General features: G+C 45.2%; 1 protein-coding gene across 5 annotated transcripts in view; it reads right to left on the bottom strand.

Moving 5' to 3' along the window:
* Positions 1-20,719, bottom strand: part of CDH23 (cadherin related 23) — a 600,475-nt gene that overhangs the window by 224,805 nt on the left and 354,951 nt on the right. For all 5 annotated transcript variants that reach the window (XM_027858426.1, XM_027858400.1, XM_027858408.1 and 2 more), the window contains exons 12-13: positions 17,279-17,428; positions 15,662-15,820 (exon numbers count right to left, since the gene is read on the bottom strand). In XM_027858426.1, coding sequence (XP_027714227.1) covers positions 15,662-15,820; positions 17,279-17,428 — 309 coding nt within the window. The remainder of the gene's footprint in view (positions 1-15,661; positions 15,821-17,278; positions 17,429-20,719) is intronic.

The following is a 20,719-nucleotide window of genomic DNA, read 5'->3' as shown; positions in this document are numbered from 1 at the left end:
CATTCAACCCTAACCCACTTTTGTCTCCTTATGTCTCCTTTGGAAAGCAGGGACATTGATGTGAGGGACAGCTCCATCAGGACCTAGGACAGTGGCAACGGTGGTAAAAGCTGCCACCAGTAGTACATGAGCTCCCTCCCTCTCTCTCCCCCCTCCCCAATCTGGTCCTGGTGCCCGTCATGACTTTTATTCCATCCCATTTTGCTTTTACGGATTGATATTTAGATTAAAGAGATAAACACAGCCAAAAAGCACTGAGGCCTGACAGACAGACGGGACTTCAGAGCTGCCAATCACTCCACGATGTCTCTTTCCTCCTCCTGGCATTTTTTTTTCTTTTGCTCCCCCCCATCCCCCCCCTTTAATTTTTTCTAGAAAGATGAACTGATAAGATTGTAAAAGAACAAGGAATACAACCATGAGAGTCTCTCCTCTCACCCTTCAAAAACAAAAGGCACAAATCTGTTCGCCTTTGCCTTCTTGTCCAATTTAGAAGCTGGTCTCAGATTATTTAACTATTTATGTTTATCCTGTCAGTCTTTTTTGACCCCCCTCTTCCTCTTCCCCTCCCCCCACTGCAGATAAAGAATTCAATTTTCTTTTAAACGGTGGGGAAATTGGAAGAGATTTTGTTCTGTTTAAGCACAGCTGGAGTCTCTAGTCTCAAGGGGTTGGAGAACAATGAGATCAATTAAGATGCCAATGGAAGAGGGGGGAGATGTAGAGATGGAAGGAGAGAGGGAGATAAACAGGAAGGGCAGAAGGAGGTTGCAGGGGATTATATGAAAACTGGGGCTCCTGATATTCCCTGGGCAGAGGGCACAGTGGGTCACCAGCCCACCCTTTCTCTCTGGTCCTATGCAACTGAGTCCAGGCCTGGTCTCACTTGTTGAGTCCATGTTATCTCTTGGGCCTACAGTCATTAATGAGGAATTATTGTATAATTTCTATCAGTATCAGACACATAATAATTATTATTATTGTTAATTTCTATTATTATCAGACAATGATTGATAAACCCTAACCTAAACATGTACACAGGGGGAAAGAAGAGAGAGCACAATGCCAAACCACAAATACTAAAAAAAACTTATTTCTGTTGGGCTCTGGAACATGGTCAGATATATAACCACCCAAGGCTGAAAACCCTGACATTAATGTCAACCCCTTGCATTTACTCATTTCATACATCCAATGAGTTGCCAAATCTTGGCATTTTTACTTCCGTGTCTTTCATATCTATCCCCTTCTCTTCACTCAAATGATCACTGCCCTAGCTCAGGGCTTATTACCTCTTACCCGGACTACTGCAAGAGCCTTCAAACTGGTCTCTATGTTTCAAATACATTCAAAATCCATCTTCCACAGGGTTGCCAAAGTGGTTTTCTTAAAGTGTAGGTCAGACAATATCACTCACTGCTCCCACTCAATAAACTGCTGTGGCTCACCATTACCTCTCGGATTAAGTATAAATTCCTCTGTTTACCATTAAAAGCCCTTTAGAACCTGGCTCCATCTGAGCCTTCCACCTTATTACACATCCCTCCCTTCATGTATACCATGGCCTAGCCAAACTTCCCTTCTTCTTATTCCTTATACAAAGCAATCAATTTCCTGGGTGCCATGTCTGGAATGCACTCCCTCCTCACCTCTGCCTTTTACATCCCTTTGGCTCCTCCAAATCTCAGCTTATTGACACTTTCTACATCAAGCCTTTCCTGATACCCCTAGCTGCTAGAACTTGCTCCCCAAACTCTATCGTATTTAATTTTTCTATACCCTAAGCATGAATGTGTCTCCCCTCAATAGATTATAAGCTCTAAAGGCAGACACTGACTTTGTATCCCTAAGTCCTTTTGTAGTAGGTGCTTTATAATTGCTTAATTGATTAATTGTTAGCTGGCTGCACTCTAGTGGGCAAACATTACAAATGGGAGGAGGAGAGAAGGCTCCCATGTGAAATAACTCCCAAAGTGGATAAATATCCTTTGAGAAACTACAAGTTAGCTATAAAATGAAGGCAAGGACCAATAATGGCTTATGTCTAGAGGGTACTTTTCCTCAAGAGTTCAAAGCTCTCTGTAGGACTTCTGTCAAACCAGCTTTTTGGAAGAAAGGGATGAAGTGGGTGATTGTCCATTGGCCTGCCAAATAGAGTCTATGGCATGGGCTGCAGGACTGCTTTCTGACTCTCTTTGTTCCCGCCTTCCCAGTAAGATGCTTCTTCGTCCTTAAGACCAGGACACCTGGAGCATCTCTAGGAGTGAGGGTGGCAGCCCCACCACACTTCATGACTTCTGTCTTAGTTGAGCTAACATTCAAGGAAAGGAGACCATGTGATGTAATAGAAAGAGCACTGTCTGTGGACTCAGAGAATCTGGCTTCATCTCTGACCTTTGACACTTACTCTCTGTGTATGGGAAAGTCACTTCTCTGGGTTCTCATCTGTAAAATGAGGGTGTTATATTAGATGATCCCTGAGCTACCTTCCCGGTCTGTATCCAGGTCTGTATTAAATGGCCTTTAGGATTTGGGGAGCAGGTTCCCTGTTTTACTATCAGCTCTCTTCCTGGGATCTGCCCCCAAAACTGCCAAGAATGCCAGGAAAAGACTAGATGTCTGGGACAAAAAAAGTTTAGATACCATAGGAGACCTCTGGCCCCGAGGATGTAATGAGTTGTAGCATCATAAAGCATACTGAGCCACAGGTGGAGAGGTCCTAAGCAGGGCTGGGGCCTTAAATCTTCAACAGGAACCTTGAGATATATAGGTCATGGACAACTTCCAGAAAACATTCTCCTGGAAAGAATGGTTTAGGTTAGAGAAGAGAAGCCTGAGGAGAGACATGCTCACTGAGCTCAAGTACCTGAAAGGTTCAAAGGGCAATCAGTGGATTAGGCTCATTCTGCTTGGCCCAGAGGGCAGACAGAGCAAGAAGTAATGGACAGAAATGGTGATGCAGTGAATTTAGGCCTAGTTCAAGGGAAAAGGGCCTAACAATGAGAGCTATCCAAAAGCAGGATGGATGGCCTCTGGAGATAGAGCATTTCCCCTCACTAAAAGTCCTAAAGCAAAGGTGTGATGAGCATCTGATTGCGTATGTGGCAGAGGGGATTCTGATTCAGCTATTAGTTGGACTATATGGCCTCTAGGTTCCCTTCCAACTCTGAGATTTAATAATTCTGTAGAGCTTCCTTTGGTCACCCCAAACTGCAGTGAATGGGGCAGCTAGGTGGTACAGTGGATAGAGCACCAGACCTGGAGTCAGGAAGGCTCCTCTTCTGGAGTTCAAATCCAGCCTCAGATACTTCCTAGCTGTGTGACCCTGAGCAAGTCACTTTACCCTGTTTGCTTCAGTTTCCTCATCTGTAAAATGAGCTGGAGAAGGAAATGGCAAACCACTCCAGTATCTTGGCCAAGAAAACTCCAGATAGAGTCACAAAGAGTCAGAAATGGCTAAAAACTAACTGAATAATAACAAGACTGTGCAGCATCAGTGGCCAACCCCAGTTAACCTGGCATTATGGGGGTCTGCCTAGTCTGTTCTGGGAGCTCACAGCCCCTAGTTTATTCATTCAGCCTCTCAGGCCCTGGTATTGGCCCCAAAGTGAGAATTTGACTGGAGTGAGAGAGAAATTTTGCTGGTCAGATTCCAGACAATGGTTTGCACCTTTTGGAGCTGATGGATATCACTGATTTAAGAGGTAAAGTCTGGGTTGAGCTAGGCAAACAAGGATTTTGGTAGAGACCTGCAAGTACCCTAAGGATTATAGAAGACTGAAGCAGCTCATTGGTGGTATAGAGTGCTAGCCATAGCCTCATGAAGCTGAGAGTTCAAATCCTGCATTAGGTATTTACTAGGTGTGTGACTCTGGACAATTCACTTAACCATTATCTGCCTCAGTTTCCTTATCATAAAATGGGGATAATAGTAGTACCTGCCTCCCAGGGGTGTTGTGAGGATACAATGAGACATTTATAAAGTGCTTTGCAAGTCTTAAAGTGCTACATAAGTGCTAACTATTTTTATTATGAAGACTGTTGACAGACTGAAGAACATGGGAGACAGGAGTCATGGGCTTAGAAATATGAAGAAGAGTAGCTCAGGGTTGGGGGATAGCCAGAACTGGGATGAACTTGTCCATAATCCTTATAAACCCATTCCATAAATTATTTCCTTCCTCCTCCTTCCCTTTTTCTTCCTTTCTATTCAGGTTCTAGACTCAATTCAAGCCCCACATTCTCCATGAAACATTCCCACATCACTCCACCTTGGAGTGACCTGAATTCCTATAGGGCTTATTTATTTGTCTCCACCACTCATTTGGTGTTTTAGCATTGGACAACACAAAATATTACATGGTAAGTGCTTTAAAGAGCTTCTAGCATTGCCTAAGCTAGAGTATAAGCTATGTGAGGGCAGACTAAGAGTAATTCATCCTGGGCACCAGTTCCAAGCAGAGGCTTTTGGGCATAGTGAGTGTTCAACATATGTTTGTTGGGTTGGACTGAAACGTGGAGGAAAGCCTGGCCAAGACCCAAGTACCCAGGGGCTCAGGTCACTATTGATCTTTGCATCTGCCCCCTACAGAAAGAGTCAATGAAGTAGGTTTCCCCTATCCTGTCTGAGGTTGCCTGTGCCTGGAGAAAACAATCAAGAGACATAGTGCCTTCCTAGCTGGGAAGCAGATCAACAGGGCATTCAGGGAGGGAGGGAGGCTGCCTGAGAGACCAGGGAGCATAACTGAGCCACAGAAGGATCAGCCCATTTGTCGGAATAGAATAGACCAAGACAGACCAAGACAGAGTTCCATAGTTCTGCATTTTGGTCCTACAGGGATGGGCCAAGTTTGTTCTGTGTACCCTGGGTCTGGAAGCTATGGACAGCCCTACCACTCCTAGAGCCAGCCCTACATGCAGCCTGACAGCTGAAAGGGAAGGTGATTAGCATTTTAAATGCTAGGATATTGATGTTGGCTGCTCTCTGGTCCAGCTTGGAAAGGGCCACATTATTACTCTTCCCCCACCTCTCAACCTTGGCCTTAACTGGTAGAGTCTGGGGGTGGGAAGAAAAACAGTCTCTATCGATTCTCTTGTCCCAGTGAGCCCCTGAAAGGCTGAATCAATGAAGCAATAGTAAGGTGGGCTAAGCAGAGTGAGAAACAGAGATAGTATCAACTGCATGAATAAGGGACCTATTAGAAGCTACAAACGGTGGTTGGTATACCCCATCCCTGGACTCTTCTCCAAGCTGTTGGCTTAGAAAAGAAAGGGGATTGTCAGGAGACACAAATGGGGTGAGGTAGGGTCCTCATCCAAGGGTTAACTAATCAGGGAGAAAACTGGAGGTAAAGTCAGGCCAACCAATTCTCCTGGACTCTTAGGAGGTATAAAGTATTCAGCTACAATGTGGGGGCAGATCTGGGATGTCAGGAGTGGTCCTGGAAAAGCAGAACGACTTCCCTCTCTTGAGAGACTCCCTAGGAATTGTGGAAGGCATGGTTGGCAAGCGTAAGGAAGAAGTGAGAAAGGACAGGGCACCCCTATGTAAGCCATGGAATTCCCAACATGGGATCACAGGACTTAAAATCTGAAGGGCTCAGCACAGTGCCTGGCACATAGTAAGTGCTTAATAAATGTTTATTGATTAGTTGAAGGGGCCTTAGAGATATCTAATATGACACATTTCTTCTACAGGTGAGAAAACAAGTTTAGAAAGAGAACTAACTTGCTTAAGGAATGAAATATCAAGAAATTGGTTGGGAGGATAAAGATCAAAGACAGAAGGAAAGGTCCATATGTACAAAACCACTCACAGCCGTTCTTTTTGTGCCATCAAAGAACTGGAAACTAAGGGAGTACCCCTCAATGAGCAAATGATGGTATATAAGCTTAACTGAATGTTACTGTGCTGAAGAAAAGATGAAAAGGGTGGTTTCAAAGAAACCCGGGAAGATTTGTAGAAACTGAAGTAGAGTAATGTCCATAACAATCCCTGTTCTCGTCTTGATATTGATGTCCATTGATAGAGATCACAACCCAGCCCCATCATCTTCTCCTAGGCAGGGCTTGGCCATGTCTTCATGTAAATTTTCCCTATAAGGAAGTTAGTCTGCCCATGCTACAGACCTTTCCAAATCCTATGTCAGTGCCTCATTGTGGTGTGGAGGTGACCCGGAAAATGACAAGAAAACACCAGTGAGCTCAAGCAGGTTCTACTAAGAGGAAAGAAAGACCACAAGTGTGGTCTCGGCAAAGGATGCTACCTGCTGTCCAAAGCCCAGATGAGTTAAGAATGAAGAGGCTGGTCACCAGCACAATGGCTACATTGGTGAGGAATTATTTGACCAGGACAATCAAGGCCTCTTCTCAAGGTGGGGCTGAAATTAATAAGACCGTGGGCAGAAAAACTCTTTAGGTGAGAGTCAGGGTATTGGTCAGAGTATGAGTCTTTCAGTCAATGAACATTGACCCTATCCATATTTCCTTTTATTTATGACTTTCTCTCAGAGGGTCACACTTACCTATTCTTAAGAGCCTCACTTTACTGATCTATGAAAAGGGGTCAATTATACTTGTACTACTTAACCTCATGCAGAAAAAGGAAAACACTATAAACTTTGAGACTCTGTGTGTGTGTATGCATGTATACTAGTGAATTTTAATTATTATCTAGTTCAACCCACATTCAGAAAAATACCCTCTACGATGTATCCCTACAACCTGTGATATGGGCAGAGCATCACTGGGTGTGGTTTTGAGCCTTCTTGTCATTGTGGTTGTCCCCCTCCCCCATCCCTTTGAGGCTTACTAGCCTTTCTTAAAATGATGCACCCTATCAAGTGGGGGAATGACTGAACAACTTATGATATAGGAATGGGATGGAATACTGTTGTGCTATATGAAAATACAAGAGTAGGGCAGGTAGGTGGCGGGGCAGTGGATAGAGCACTGGTACATGGAGTCAGGAGGACGTGAATTCAAATTCAGTCTCCCACAGTTACTAGCTGTGCGACCCTGGGCAAGTCACTTAGCTTCAATTGCCAAAGAAAGAAAGAAAGGAAGGAAGGAAGGAAGGAAGGAAGGAAGGAAGGAAGGAAGGAAGGGAGGGAGGGAGGAAGGAAGGAAGAGAACATAAGAGGGCTTCAAAGAAATCCAGTAAGACTTGTAAGAACTGATACAGAGTGAGAACCAAGGGATCATTTTATATCATAACAACAATACTATAAAGACAAACAGCTTTGAGAGGCTTTAGAACTCTGACCAACACCCTGACCAGCCACAGCTCCAGACGCCTCGTGATGAGACACGCTGCCTGCCTTTTGACAGAGAAGGGATGGAATCAGGGCGCAGATTCACACACACACACACACACACAAACACACACACACACACACAAACATGCACACACACCCACACGCACTCACGCACACACGCACACGCACACACACATACACACACACAACCAGGGAGGGGATTTGTTTGCTCAATGATACATATTTGTAACAGGGTTCATCTATCTCTTTCTCAATAGGGGAGGGAGAGAAGTCAGATATTTGTTGGTTGAAAAAAATGACATTTTATTAAAAAAAATTAAAAATGTGGCACCCAGAGTTAGTGGCAAGCCAATTACAGCAGGACTCTCTCACCTCCTGCGTTCCAGATGCTTCCTTTTGCCTCAAATCATATTCCTTTTTTCATCTGCGACATCATACTGTTGACTCATTGTGACCTTGCTGTTTGTTTAAGTCCTTTCAGGTTAACTGTTACCTAGACACACCTCACCCTTCTCCAATCCAAAGGATGCCTTTTCTGTCCCTTTAGTGGGGGAGACTCTGTAACCACACCAGATGACCCTTTCTGCTGGTTAAACAATAGACCTCCCAAAAGGAACTCATTTTTCTTCCAGCATTAGGAAGGGCAGTGACTGAGGGCAAGCAGAGGGGGTGGTGAGGGGTTGGGGGAGGGTGAAGTAAGAAGGAGAGAAGCCAGTCTCAGGAGATTCTGCCCCTGCTCTCAATGGATATTGAAATATTTTATTTTTTTTCTTATTTTTTTTTCTGAAACAACTGGCCATGAAACCTTTTAATAACATCACAGAAAAGGTCAGGGAGAAGGAATTTCACAGTCTCTGAGCAAGCAGCTATAACTTCATCCCCTTTAGCAGAGAAGGAGACAGAAACACTTGGCCTTACCCAAAATTAAGTGTGTGTGGGGGAGGTGTGAGAAGAGTGCAGCCCCATTAAGGAGCTGAGCTGGGCAGGACAGGGATGGGGGGAGTACGGGGCAGAATGGGTAAGGCAGCACAGTGTGTGGGTCATGTTCCTGGTGATTCCTGACTCTCACTCAGCAGGCAGGTTCTCTCTAGGTTGACTTTGGAGCCTCGAGAGAGGGGAGGGGAGGAGAAAGCAAGTCGAGGGTTCCTATCACAACATGACAATTAGGGCAAGCCTGGTTTTTAAGTGATGGGGTGGGATTATGAACCGAGCATAACAATCTTCTAGTTCTTCCAATTTGAAAGAAACAAATTTGTCCACTATAATTGGGTGCTGGGAATGCAGGGAGGTGATCTGGCCTGTGGGACATTCTTCAGGGTACAGAGAACCAGCCCTAGTCAGAAAGGGGGGTGAGACTCCAAAGCTCCTGACCCCACTGTGAGTAAGAATGGCTCTGAGGTTGGGCTGCATGTGCGACCTCCTTCCAGCCTCCAGTGCTTTCTCCCAACTTTCTCAAAATGAGGAGAAAATCGGGGGATGGGGAGAAGGCAGCTTGAGGCCAGAGGAAGCCCCTTGAGGAGCCTTTCAAAAATTATGACATTTATACAGGGCTTTCAGATCGACAAAGCACTGTATCTAAATCATCTTATTTGATTTTTACAACATAAGGAGAAAAACTGACACCAGGAGAGGTTGACTCACCCATCTTCACATAGCCAGTTAAATGTCTGAGGCAGGATTTGAAACTCAGGCCTTCCTGACCCCCAAGTCCAACACAGGCAGCCGGGTGGCTTGTTGGCAGGAGTATGAGACTCGGAATCAGGAAGACTTGAGTTCAAAACCTGCCTTGGAGACTTATTAGCTGTGTAACCTTAAGCAAATTACGTAATCTCCTGGCCTCAGTTTCCTCATCTGTAAAATGGGGATAATAATAGCATCTAGCTCCTAGGGTTGTTGCGAGGATCAAATAAATTAAAGCACTATACAAATGTTATTATTATTATTACTAATACTATAAAAACCATATCAACATCTACTAACGCTGCCTCTGTCTCAGTTTTTCATGGCCTCCTTTTCGTCCTTCCCAAAGACTCATGAAGGTCCTGCCAGGCACCCAGTTCCTGCAGAAAGGGTCTCCGATCCTTGGAAGATGATGCAGTCTTGCCCTGACTATGAGAAGGCAGATCCTGGCAGCCCCTCCCAGCCCCTTCTCCACCCCAGGGCTCCCTTCCTGCTGCTCCCCCTCAGGCAGGTGCCAGTTTCACGGGAGCCCCTGTGTGTCATCTGCAAGGTCCTTGCTGCGGGCACTGCTGCCAGACAACCTCTCCAGACATGGAACAAATGACTTCCAGGCAGATGGGCTGGGTGGAAGGGCTTTGCCATCCCTTGGATCAGACAGATTTGGAGAAAGGGAGAGAGAGTGAGAAGGATGGCACCACAGAGGAAGGTGACCATTTGCCTTGTGTGCTCTTCTGGAGGAAGGGGGCAATGATAGTCAGCTATGACTGCCTCAGGGAGCCTATCCTGACCTTGCCATTTGATGTCATCCAGAAATACCACCTCCCAGCCCTTCCGCACACATCTTGGCTGTCAGTGCCTGGTGCTATGACTGGCACATAGTAGGTACTTAAGAAATGCTTGTTGACTGACTGACTGTCCAAGCCTGCCCATACAAGGGAAGAGCTTGGACTCAGCCTATACCCTACGGGAATTGCCACAGTGAGTGAGGGGCACAGTTGGGACAGCACAGGATTCTATCATTCAACAACAGCCCTGAGTGATTATTGGAGTGGGGGTGCATCTTGAGCTATCCAGAATCGGTAAAGATCTCCCCATATTAGGACTTCTCTCATGATCGATCTCATCACTTTGCATTTTGGGGGGAACCATGGTCAAGAACGTTTCTAATCTCTTCCAACAGAGCTGCTGCCCTTTTTCAGCAAGTCTTGAAAGAGGGGGGTATGTGGAAGTGGGGAAGGCACAGATGCTTTTTCAGATAAACTCTTAAAAGTTTAAAAGGGTAGATAACCTACTCTAACTCCTTAGTTTTACATATTGGGAAACTGAGATGTGGGATCTACTTCTGGCTCTGTTGCTAATCAGCTTTATTTGAGAGATATCTCATTATCTCTCTAGGACTCAGTTTCTTCTCATATAAAATGGGATGGTTAGACTATGTATCTCTGAGGTCTTTTTTAGCTAATGATTCCAAGGGATTCCATCCAATTCTCTCTCCACTCTTCCAGGCCACCACCTTCTCTGTTCAGGTTAAGGGAAGAGACGATCTGGCCAGGCTCCTTTGAGAAAATGACCACAATGGTTAGTAGTAGGTATGCCTCTGTCCTGGCTCAATGAGCCTTGTCACTATTGGGTGTAGCCTGGCTTCACCAGGGCTACCTTTAAAAGGGTTGCCTTGCTCTATTCTTTCAGTACTTCCAGGAGAAAAGCTCATTCTATGCCTAGAGGCAGATCCCAGGCTCCCCAGCAGCTGGAGGGGATAGCTTAGGGGTGGGCCACGGTTCTCCAGTGGTTAGTGTGCTAACACATCCAAGTCAGTTCCTCAGCCTGAACAATTCCACTTCTCTTCCTGAGTAGGGGGTGGGGAATGGAATAATAATAATAATAACAAATAATAATAATGATGATGATGATAACAGATGATACATCTTAAAGTTTACAGAGCATTTGTATATATTATTTCCTTTGTCTATAGTATTTATTATATAGTATATTTTTATTATTTTAATTTTATATTTTATAATATATTTATGTAATATTTATAGTTATAGAATTCATTTATATATTTATATTATTAGTCAATTTATTTTTATTATTAGTAGATGGTACATATTTATTATATATGGTATATATTATTTCCTTTGTTCATCACAACAATGTAGGTGTTATTATTATTTCCATTTTACAGATGAGGAAACTGAGGATCTGAGCCCAGGGTCATATAGCTAATAAGTGGATGAGGTCAGATTCAGGACTTCTTGACTGTTAGGGCCAATACTCTATCCACTGTGATACACTGACTCTATAGATATAAAGGAAGACTGACTTGAGAGGGGTTTTGGGGTTAGTTCCACCCATGCGACATCTCTGCTTTCTCTTACTCTCCATTCCCACTGCAACCACCCTAGGATAAACCCTAATCACTGGCTACATGGACTACTGACATTTTGTTGACTTTACTGTCTCCCCTGTCCAAGCCCTCCTTCTTACAATTCCCTGAATTAGCATTTTTTATGCAGAGATCTGAGCCCATCACTCTTCTTTTCAGAAAATCTTCATCAGTTCCCTACAGCCTACTAAATTAAATTAAAACTTATTTCGCTGGCATTCAAGGCCCTTTGCAATCTGGCATCTTCCCAAACTTGTCTCATATTACTTCTTTCCATTCACTCTTGACTTTAGCCAAAATATTCTAATCTCTACTATTTGGTTGTCTTTCAGTCGTGTCTGACTCTTCATAAGACTATTTGGGGTTTTCTTGACAAAGATTCTGGAGTGGCTTGCCATTTCTTTCACTAGTTCATTTTACAGATGAGGAAACTGAGGCAAACAAGGTTAAGTGACTTGCCCAGCGTCATGCAGCTAGTTAAGTGTCTGAGGTCAGATTTGAACTTAGGAAGATGAGTCTTCCTGACTCTAGGTCCAGTGCTCCGTGCACTTTGGCACCACTTGGCTGCCCAAAACTCCACTAAGATACCATAAATCCTCCTCCCTTTTGTCTTTCTTTGTGCTGCTGTCTGTGCTCTCGGGTGAGATGAGACCAGGATGGCAGTTGCCCCACCCTTACATTTGGTATGAATGTTTTCCCTACCCATCCTTATTTGATGAACTCTTATCCATCCTTCCCCAGGTGCTTGGCACAAATCTCTGAACCTAATAAGTTAACCTAATAATAAACTAATAAGGTTCCTAATAAAAGTTTATTGCTGTTATTCTTAGGCAAAAGCTACGGTTGTCTTTCTCCCATGGCCTGTCTTCTTCCTCTGTAGAAACACTAGAGTCCTGAGTTCTAGAATACTGAAGGGTTCAATATAAGACCTGTCCTCCCCAGGATGGGATAGTGTCAAGGACTCATGGAGTCTGAAGGTTAGAATGGATCTCAGAGGTCATCTCAGAGGCAGTGTGGAATGATGGAAAGGCTCCTGGCACTGGAGTCGGAGGATCTGGATTCAGATCCCTCATCTAGTGCTTACTAATAGAGAGACCTTCACTATTAGTTTTCTTACCTTTGTGGTCATGCTCCTGTGGACATGCACTAGCCTCATCCTGAAGAAATTCCTAAAATGTAGTGTCCCAAATGGAAAAGAGCCCTTTGGAGGTGGTTTGACCAGGAGCCAAGTGGAGCAAGACAGAAACTTCTTTCTCCCTTTCTCACCACTGAGCTCCTATCGATCTCATCAACTGATCACATCAGCTGCTTTTACTGTCATATAATTCCATTGGACTGCTTTGAACTGGGACTCCACCAAACCCCTCAGGTCCTTTACATGTGGATTGTCCCAGCCGTCCTGGGAGGTGAAATTGATTTGACTCAATTGCAGAATGCTTTAGACCCGTTGGCAAGAGCATCAAAATGGGGACCTCCTTTACTCGAACCTCGCTAAGATAATAAGCTACAAATAAGATGCCTGAGGAGAGGGCGCTCCTCATGCTGATGAAATCATAGGTCTGGACTGATGGAAAAATACTCAGCTCACTAGGAAGCAAGAACTCTCTGTGGGTGTCTCTCTGTCGACCAGGATATCTGGGTGGTGTCAAGACCCAAAGTTACAGGATGATTAACATGATGCTTCCCTTTGCAGGGCTCCTCCCAGGGTACAGGCACATGGCAAGCGGTCAGAACCTCCAACCCTGTTGTAGAGGCATGAGAGGAAGTCCTCTGACCACATAGCATTTTACATTGCCCAAAATCTTTTATTCTTAACTCTTTCCTCCCTGCTTACCCCTCATATCCAATCAACGGCCAAGTCTTGGTTCTACCACCCCAATCTAGCTCACATCTCTCTGTCCCCTTCTCTCCCCTCACAGAGTCGCCATCCGAGGTTAGAGCCTCATCACCACTCACTTGTATTCTTACACTATCCTCCTAATTGGCCTCCCTGTGATCAGTCTCTCACCTCTCAGATCCATCTTCATGCAGTTTCCAAATTGTTATTCTGGAGGTATGAGTCTGACCATATCACTTGCATAAACATCAGTGGCTCCCAAACTCCTCTAGGAAAACAATACAAACTCTTCACTTGGGCATCTAAAGTCCTTCCCAATCTTATTCCAGGTCACTGCTCTCTTTCATGCACTTTATGATACAGCCAAATCAGCCTGCTCACCTTTGTCCACACATAGTATTCTACCTCCTATCTCGATGCCATTCCTCTGCCCACCTCTGCCTCCAAGAATCCCTGGCTTCCTTCAAGGACCAAATCAGATGCCACATCCTACAGGAAGTCTCTCCTCATCTCCACAATTGCTAGACACCTTCCCCTCAGAATGAATGAGTGATAAAGCATTTCTTAAGCACTTACTATGTAGATTACATTCTAATGGTGAGACACAACCATGAAGGGAAAGCTAGAAAGTGGGAGGGGCAGGAGAGGAGGTGTGTGTGTGTGTGTGTGTGTGTGTGTGTGTGTGTTGGGCTGATGGGGGTGGGAAGGATGTGCCCAGTGGCACAATTTGGAAATGACTGGAAAGTGACATAGTGATCTGATTCTGAGCAAGGTAGGGTGAAAACTCCCCTATTAAGGCCTAGCCCTCTCTCAGGGGCAGAGTACAAGGTTCTGGTAGAAAGAAGATGAGGAGGGTATGGAGGATGGTCAAAGGGCATGTGGCATTGCTTGGAAATGTCCTGAAAGTAACATGGTGGCTTGATTCCAAGTTCACCCCTCAGACTTTCCTCTTCATATAGATACTTTGTGCTTAATTTTTGGGGGGGCATGTTTCTCCCTGCTCCCCCCAAATAGAAAGTAAGTTCTTTTGAAGGCAGAAACTGTTTTTTTGTGTTTTTATCCTTAGCATATAGCACAATTCCTGGCACACAGTAGGGTCTTAATACATTCCTGCTGAATGAATGAGTGAATATAATCTGCACTCCAGAGCTGAGCAGAGTCAAGAATGTGCCAACAGCCATCCCCAGACTTTCCTCATACAGCAGCATTCCATATTAGGTCTGGAAGCCCTGGGTGGCATCGTGCACAGGCTGATTTATGGCAGGGGCAAGCCTCAGTGAAGGCTGGCAGAGCCAGAGGGTGGGGGGAGGCAAAGCAACCAATGGCGACCACAGACTTATTGTTTAGCGTCTGACAGCCTGACTAGCTAAACATCTGTTTGAAATATTAATAACTGTCAGATGGGAAGCGCCCGGGGGCTCAATACAGTTTCACACCATCTGTCTGTAGAGTAAACACACTTATAAGTGTGGGACCCCATGAGCCACAGAGGCATTCTCCTGTCTCTGCTTAGGGGTGGGGGTGGGGAATCTGGAGGAAGGGAATGGGAACATTCGTTTGCACCTGAATTTGGGGCTTTAGGGTGAGAGAGAGAAAATGAGGAAGGGAGAAGAATATAGGTTGGAATAACTGTAAGATCACATATTTAGACTGGCAGGGACCTTAGGGATCATGTGGTCCAACTCCTTCATTTTACAGATGAGGAAACTGAGGCCCAGAGAGATGAAGTAATTTGTCCAAGGTGATACAGGTTGTAGGTGACAGATGTGTGCCCCCTCTAGATGGTTTAAGCCTCTCACTTGCCTCTGCTTTCCTAGGGGCTATGTCCTTAGCCAACACAGGACACCTATCCCAGAGGTGGCTGGGTATTTTTCCAGGTATATGGCTAAAATTCCTCTCCCAATTGGGCAGATTCCCCCATCACCTTCGGGTACAAGTTCACTCTGTCTTTGGGCTTCTCCTCAAGGATCCTTGGATACCATTTGCTGAGTTTTGTCCAGGGGTGCCCTGGTCTTTTGCAGAGTCTCAGATGTCCTCCAGCTATCAATATATATTAACTGAATACATAATCTTGGCCAGTGCTAATACTGGGGGCTGGAGATGTCCAAGGATGGCTCAAGGTGCCAAAAAATTCAGCTGGATGAGGCCTCTAGGTTGTGCAATGGACAGCACTGGACCTGGAACTGGAAAGACCCGAGTTCAAATCCAGCCTGAGATATTTACTAGTCATGCAACCCTGGGCAAGTCACTTAACCTTTGTCTCAGTTTCCTCATTTGTAAAAAGGGGGATAATAATAGCACTTCCCTCCCAGGGTTGTTGTGAAAATAAAAAATATATTTATAAAATGCTTCACAAATCTTAAAGCACAATATAAATAATAATGTAATGTTAATGATGAGTATTATTAATTACCAGTCTTATCAAATATAACCATCTAGAGGAGATCACTGACCTGTGAGGAGGAGGGCAGAAGAACTCACCAGAACTGTCAGGACTGTTGTCCCTACAGTGACATTCTCATACAGGCTGATGTTATATAGTGGCTGACTGAAGATGGGTCTGTTGTCATTCTCATTGATAAGGGTAATCTTCACCTTGGCATAGCCCACGTGGTCAGGCACGCTCTCATTGGCAAACATCTTGGCAGGGAGAAGAGAGAGGGTGGGTGAGCACCTCACCTCCAAGTGTATCGCAATCTTCATCCTCCAGTGTATTACTACTAGGTAAGGAACATCTACCCATCTTAACCCAAAATATCTGTTCTCAGTTTCTACCCACCTGTCTTTCTTGGGCCTTTCTCTACCCACTTGCCACACTCCACCTCAAGAAGGGGTGATGGCCTGGTTATATTCTTCCAACTGCTGTTTTTGCAGGCTTCTCTGGAAAGCCATTTGGAGCTATTGGCCCTGCCTGGCAGGATTGATGGTGGACTGGGTCAGTGGGGAATGTGAGCATCTGAACACCCATTACCTAGTCTGATAAGGACAGATACCAGTGGTTTATGTTCAGCAAATGTGTAGTTTCCCTATTGGGGGCTACCTTGTGTTTGGTTGACAGCTCTTACTTGGAGAAAGGAAGGAAGGGGACTTGAGAAAGTGGGCACCTCTGTTTCTACTTGTTGACTGGTCAGTATGCGGCTCCAGGGAAACAGAATCATGAGTCCTCCCCAACTCCTAGACCGGGCCATGGGCATTGCTCTGGGAATACTCAAGTTCCTGCTTGTGGATTCTGCTCTGCATTTCTGATCTTGGCATCTCTGCACCCTGGATCCAGGGTCCTCTAGATCTGTCCCCTCTAGCCCCATTCCCTGCCTTACCAGAAAGCCCACGTCCTATTGAATCCCAGGGCAGCTGGGCCTCTTGCAGAGCTGGACCTGATGTGGTTCTTTGAAGTAGGTCTTGGCTCACCCTTCTCTTTCCATTCTGAACTCAAATCTCACCCTTTCAATGTCCCCTTCACCTTCCAGGTAACCTGTGCTTTCACATTTTGCCATCTTGTGATGTCCCTGTGGGTCCCCTCTCCCTCCTGTACTCCTGTCTTTCTCAGGGTGGTGAGATTCACAGGGAGAAATAAAATTCACCCTGAAACAGGGCTAACGGTGGATGGTATCTGCAAAGTGAGAGATCTGGGCTCTTAGAAGAGACCTTGTAGTAATTTTCTCAAACTCACATTCCATAGCCAGCCACCTCCTACTCAGTCCATGCATAAAGATCAGATACAGCTGCCCAAACCATTACTTAACTTGATATGTTGTCAGGAATTTGTCCGGTGGGTAGCATTTTTCTGGGGTGAACTTGGAACTGCTTTGGCATTTAACTCCTGAATCCTACTGATGGGCTGTTACCATTACTCAGAAATGGGTTCCTCTCATGTCTGTCCCTGTGAAGAACCATCCATTGGTTTGGCTTTGCAGAAATTCTCTTGTTCTCCTTGGTGAAAGTTAACCTGCCCCAGTCTCTTCACCTGCCTGACTCAGGACTATTCCCATCTTAGACCCACAGAGATATTAGAGATATTATATTATTATATTCTATTGCCTGAATCTGCACTCTCCACCTCAACCCAAGGAGAAAGAAAGAGAAGAGGAGGATACTTACATCAAAATCATAACGGGAGACAGTCTCATAGTCCAGTGGTTGGGCCACTCGCATTCGGATGTCAGCCTTTCCTTGGATGGAGGTGGGGGAGACGATGAAGTGGTGGGAGTTGTTGCCCACCAGATATACTTCAAACATGCTGTTGAGGCCCTGGAGGAATGTAAGGCAAAGAACTCCATGACACAGTGACATAGGTGACTGGGATGCTGTGGCCACAGGGAATGTGGGCCTAGGCAGAAGATAAGTTGGGGAGGGTGGAGCAGGATGGTGGTAGCTTGGGTTGAGATCAAAGACACATAAGTAGAGAGGTAGCAAGTAAGGAAGTAACAACAGACAAGTTTAGTCTGGAGCAACCTCAGGAAAGGGCTGGAGGGAGTTCAACATCTGTCTAATTTATTGGATTTTGTTCTGAAAAAGCTTTAGGGGATGGGAATACTGATCTAGACTTAACAAAGGGGAAGGAAGCCTTCACCTTGATCTTTTGTCTTGGGTCTTAGGGCCCTTCCAGTTGAGATTGACTAAATTCTGTCATAAAACAGCAATATGGTCATCTCCTCAGATCAGCAATCCTAGGAACCATGACTACATCCATTCCCTTGACATCAATATCAAGAACACTGGTCATCAGTGGTAATACTTGTACACCAAACATCACAGGCAGTGTATACTGCTATAGACACCAATCAATATCCTTCTAAAAGAACACCTTTGTGGCCAATGAGGACACCAGAGTCTTTTCCAATGGCTCAGTGATGAAGACGTTGGCTCATGTGAGTTTCTTTGCAGTCACTTGGTAGGCCATTTTACTAGGAGGTGATATCAACTCTCTTGCTGTTCCTCACATGTTATACTCCATCTCCCCATACATATCACATCTTTCCCTGGCTGTTCCCCTTGCTTGGAATGTTCTTCTTCCTTACTGCCACCTTCTGGCTTCCTTCAAGACTCATCTCTCATCCTGCCTTCTGCAAGAGTCTTTCCTTTCCTGGACTTTCCTAGTTTCCCTTCCCTCCCTCCATCAGGGTCTTCACCTCCCATTTACACTATCTACATTTTGTATGGACATAATAGTTTGCATGTTGTCTCCACCATTAGAATGTAAGCTCCCTGAGGGCAGGAACTGTGTTCCCCCCCTCCAATATGCCCAGTGCTTAGCACATAGCAAGTACTTGCGAAATGCTTGTTGACTGATTAACAAGTTGCTTGTGTCTTCTACCTTTTGAGATATGATCTCACTGTAACGCCTTTGGGCAGATAGTACTGATTTGGGGGAAACTTTGGTCAGTGAGGGAGGAAATTTTTTTTTTTGTTGCCTGAGGAGAAATTCCTGTATAATGTCCCTTGTTTGGCCTGTGCAGAATCTCCTGGTCTGTAAGGGTGAAGACCCCACTGCTATTCTGGCTCCCATTGGCTGTCCTCTAGCTATGTCCCCTGCCCCCGCTCCGTTCATTACTGCATGAGGAGTGTGGGGACGGTGTCATGCATAGCTTCATCCCGCTCAATAATAGAGCTTCTCTCCTGGAAGTCTTATTCTGAAGAGGCTGGTATAAACAGCTGCCTCTTGGAGGCTGAGGGACAAACATAAAGAACCCACCTGCCATTACACAAATAAATGTAGTGTCTGTCACTATGTCACTTGTGTTCTCATCATTTTACATGTGGGCAAAGGGCACGTATGAGGCCAGTATTTCTTCAGGTCTCAGAAGCAGAGCATGTGCCCATCTATGCTTTTTGTTGTTCCTCGTTTTTCAGTCATATCCAACTCTTTGTGACTCCATTCTGGATTTTCTTGGCAAAGATGGTGGAGAGGTTTGCCATTTCCTTCTCCAGCTCATTTACAGATGAGAAAACTGAGGCAAACAGGGTTAAGTGATTTGCCCAGGGTCACACAGCTAGTAAGTATCTGAGACCAAATTTGAACTCCTGACTCCAAACCCTGCATGCTATCTACTGTGCCACTTTGCTTCCCCCATCTATGCTAGCATGGTGCATGGAAACATGAAACTCTGGTTTCAGTCTTAGGAGACTTATTTCTTAATCTTGCCTCTGATTTTTATTAGAGGGGTGACTGTGGGCAAAACATTTAAGCTCTCTAAGCCTCACTTTCTTCATCTCTAAAATGGGCATAAAGATACTTGTGCCACACCTTCCTCACAGGGTTGTTGTGAGGAAACCACTTTGTGGATTTTAAAGTACTCTGTAAATTTTTGTTATTACTCTTATTATTAATGAATCAATGTTTGCCAAGTTGAATTATTAAATTCAATAGGGCATGCCATCTACTATAGATGGCCTATGTTGGTGGCATATATAGAGGCTACCTTGGTTCCTACCCTGCCTGGGTTCCCTTGGTCCTCTCCTGCCTCTGCCTGACCCTCCTTGGGGATCCTTCTCCCCAGGGAAGATGGTTGTTGCAGGACCCTCTTACTTAACAATCTTCTTTTTCTCGCCTTCTTGGACTGTGACCTGGTATAGACCATGGTGGTAAAGCTCTCTGGTCCTAACAGGAGAATTTTCAATTTTACCCCTTGTGGACGCCATCCTGTTAGGAGGGGATCAATTAAATGCCCGAAGGGTCACTAATAGCTAAAGCTGTCAGAGCGTGACAGTTCTGAGCAGGTGACAGAGACAGAGAATCTCCCTCTCTCCCCTCTCCCAGATCTAAAGCCCAGCCCTTCCCTGGCAGGGCCTCTAGAGGGAGTGAGCTGTGGATGAGACACTCCCATCCCTCCAGTCCCACAGGGATGGGAGAGGCTTCAGGCCTCTGGAGACTCCTTTGCAGAGATAAGGGAGGGGATGGGGAGAGACTCGAGTAAAGACATCTTATTACCTGATCCTCCCTGATGCAGTTCTTCCTACTGGGTCTCTAAGTTACTTACCATGGTTTCTAAGAGGGAATGAAATTAAAGTGGTGAGAGAAGGAAAGAGACAGAGAGTCAAGACAGGTGGACAGACAAGACAGATAGACAAGATAGAAAGACAAGACAGAGAGACAAGATAGACAGACAAGACAGAGAGACAGAGAGAAAGAGACAAGACGAAGTCAAGATAGAGAGACAGCCAGAGAGACAAGAGCAAGAGAGAAACAAGACTGATAGACAAGACACACAGAGACAAGATAAAGACAAGACACAGAGAGATACAAGAGAGAGACAGAGACTAGACAAAGAGAGACATGACAGAGAGACAGAAAGAGAAGACAGAAGGACAGACAGAAAGAGACAAGACAGAAAGACAGACGCAGAAGCAAGACAGACAAAGTCTAGACAAAGGGACAAGACAGAGAAACAAGGCAGAGAGACAAGGCAGAGACAGAGAGATAGACAGAGAAACAGGACAGAGAGACAAGACAGCAGCTCATGAGGGAGACTCAAGCAAGGATCCAGGACAGAGGTCACATGGTTGCATGCCCCTTCCCCAATTCCCTTGGCAACCAGCTTT

Source organism: Vombatus ursinus, unplaced genomic scaffold (genome assembly GCF_900497805.2).
Source record: "Vombatus ursinus unplaced genomic scaffold, bare-nosed wombat genome assembly UNPS02000749.1, whole genome shotgun sequence".
Classification (NCBI taxonomy): Eukaryota; Metazoa; Chordata; class Mammalia; order Diprotodontia; family Vombatidae; genus Vombatus; species Vombatus ursinus.
The sequence above is the reverse complement of the archived record's forward strand: the minus strand, read 5'-3'. Positions and strand labels throughout refer to the sequence as shown.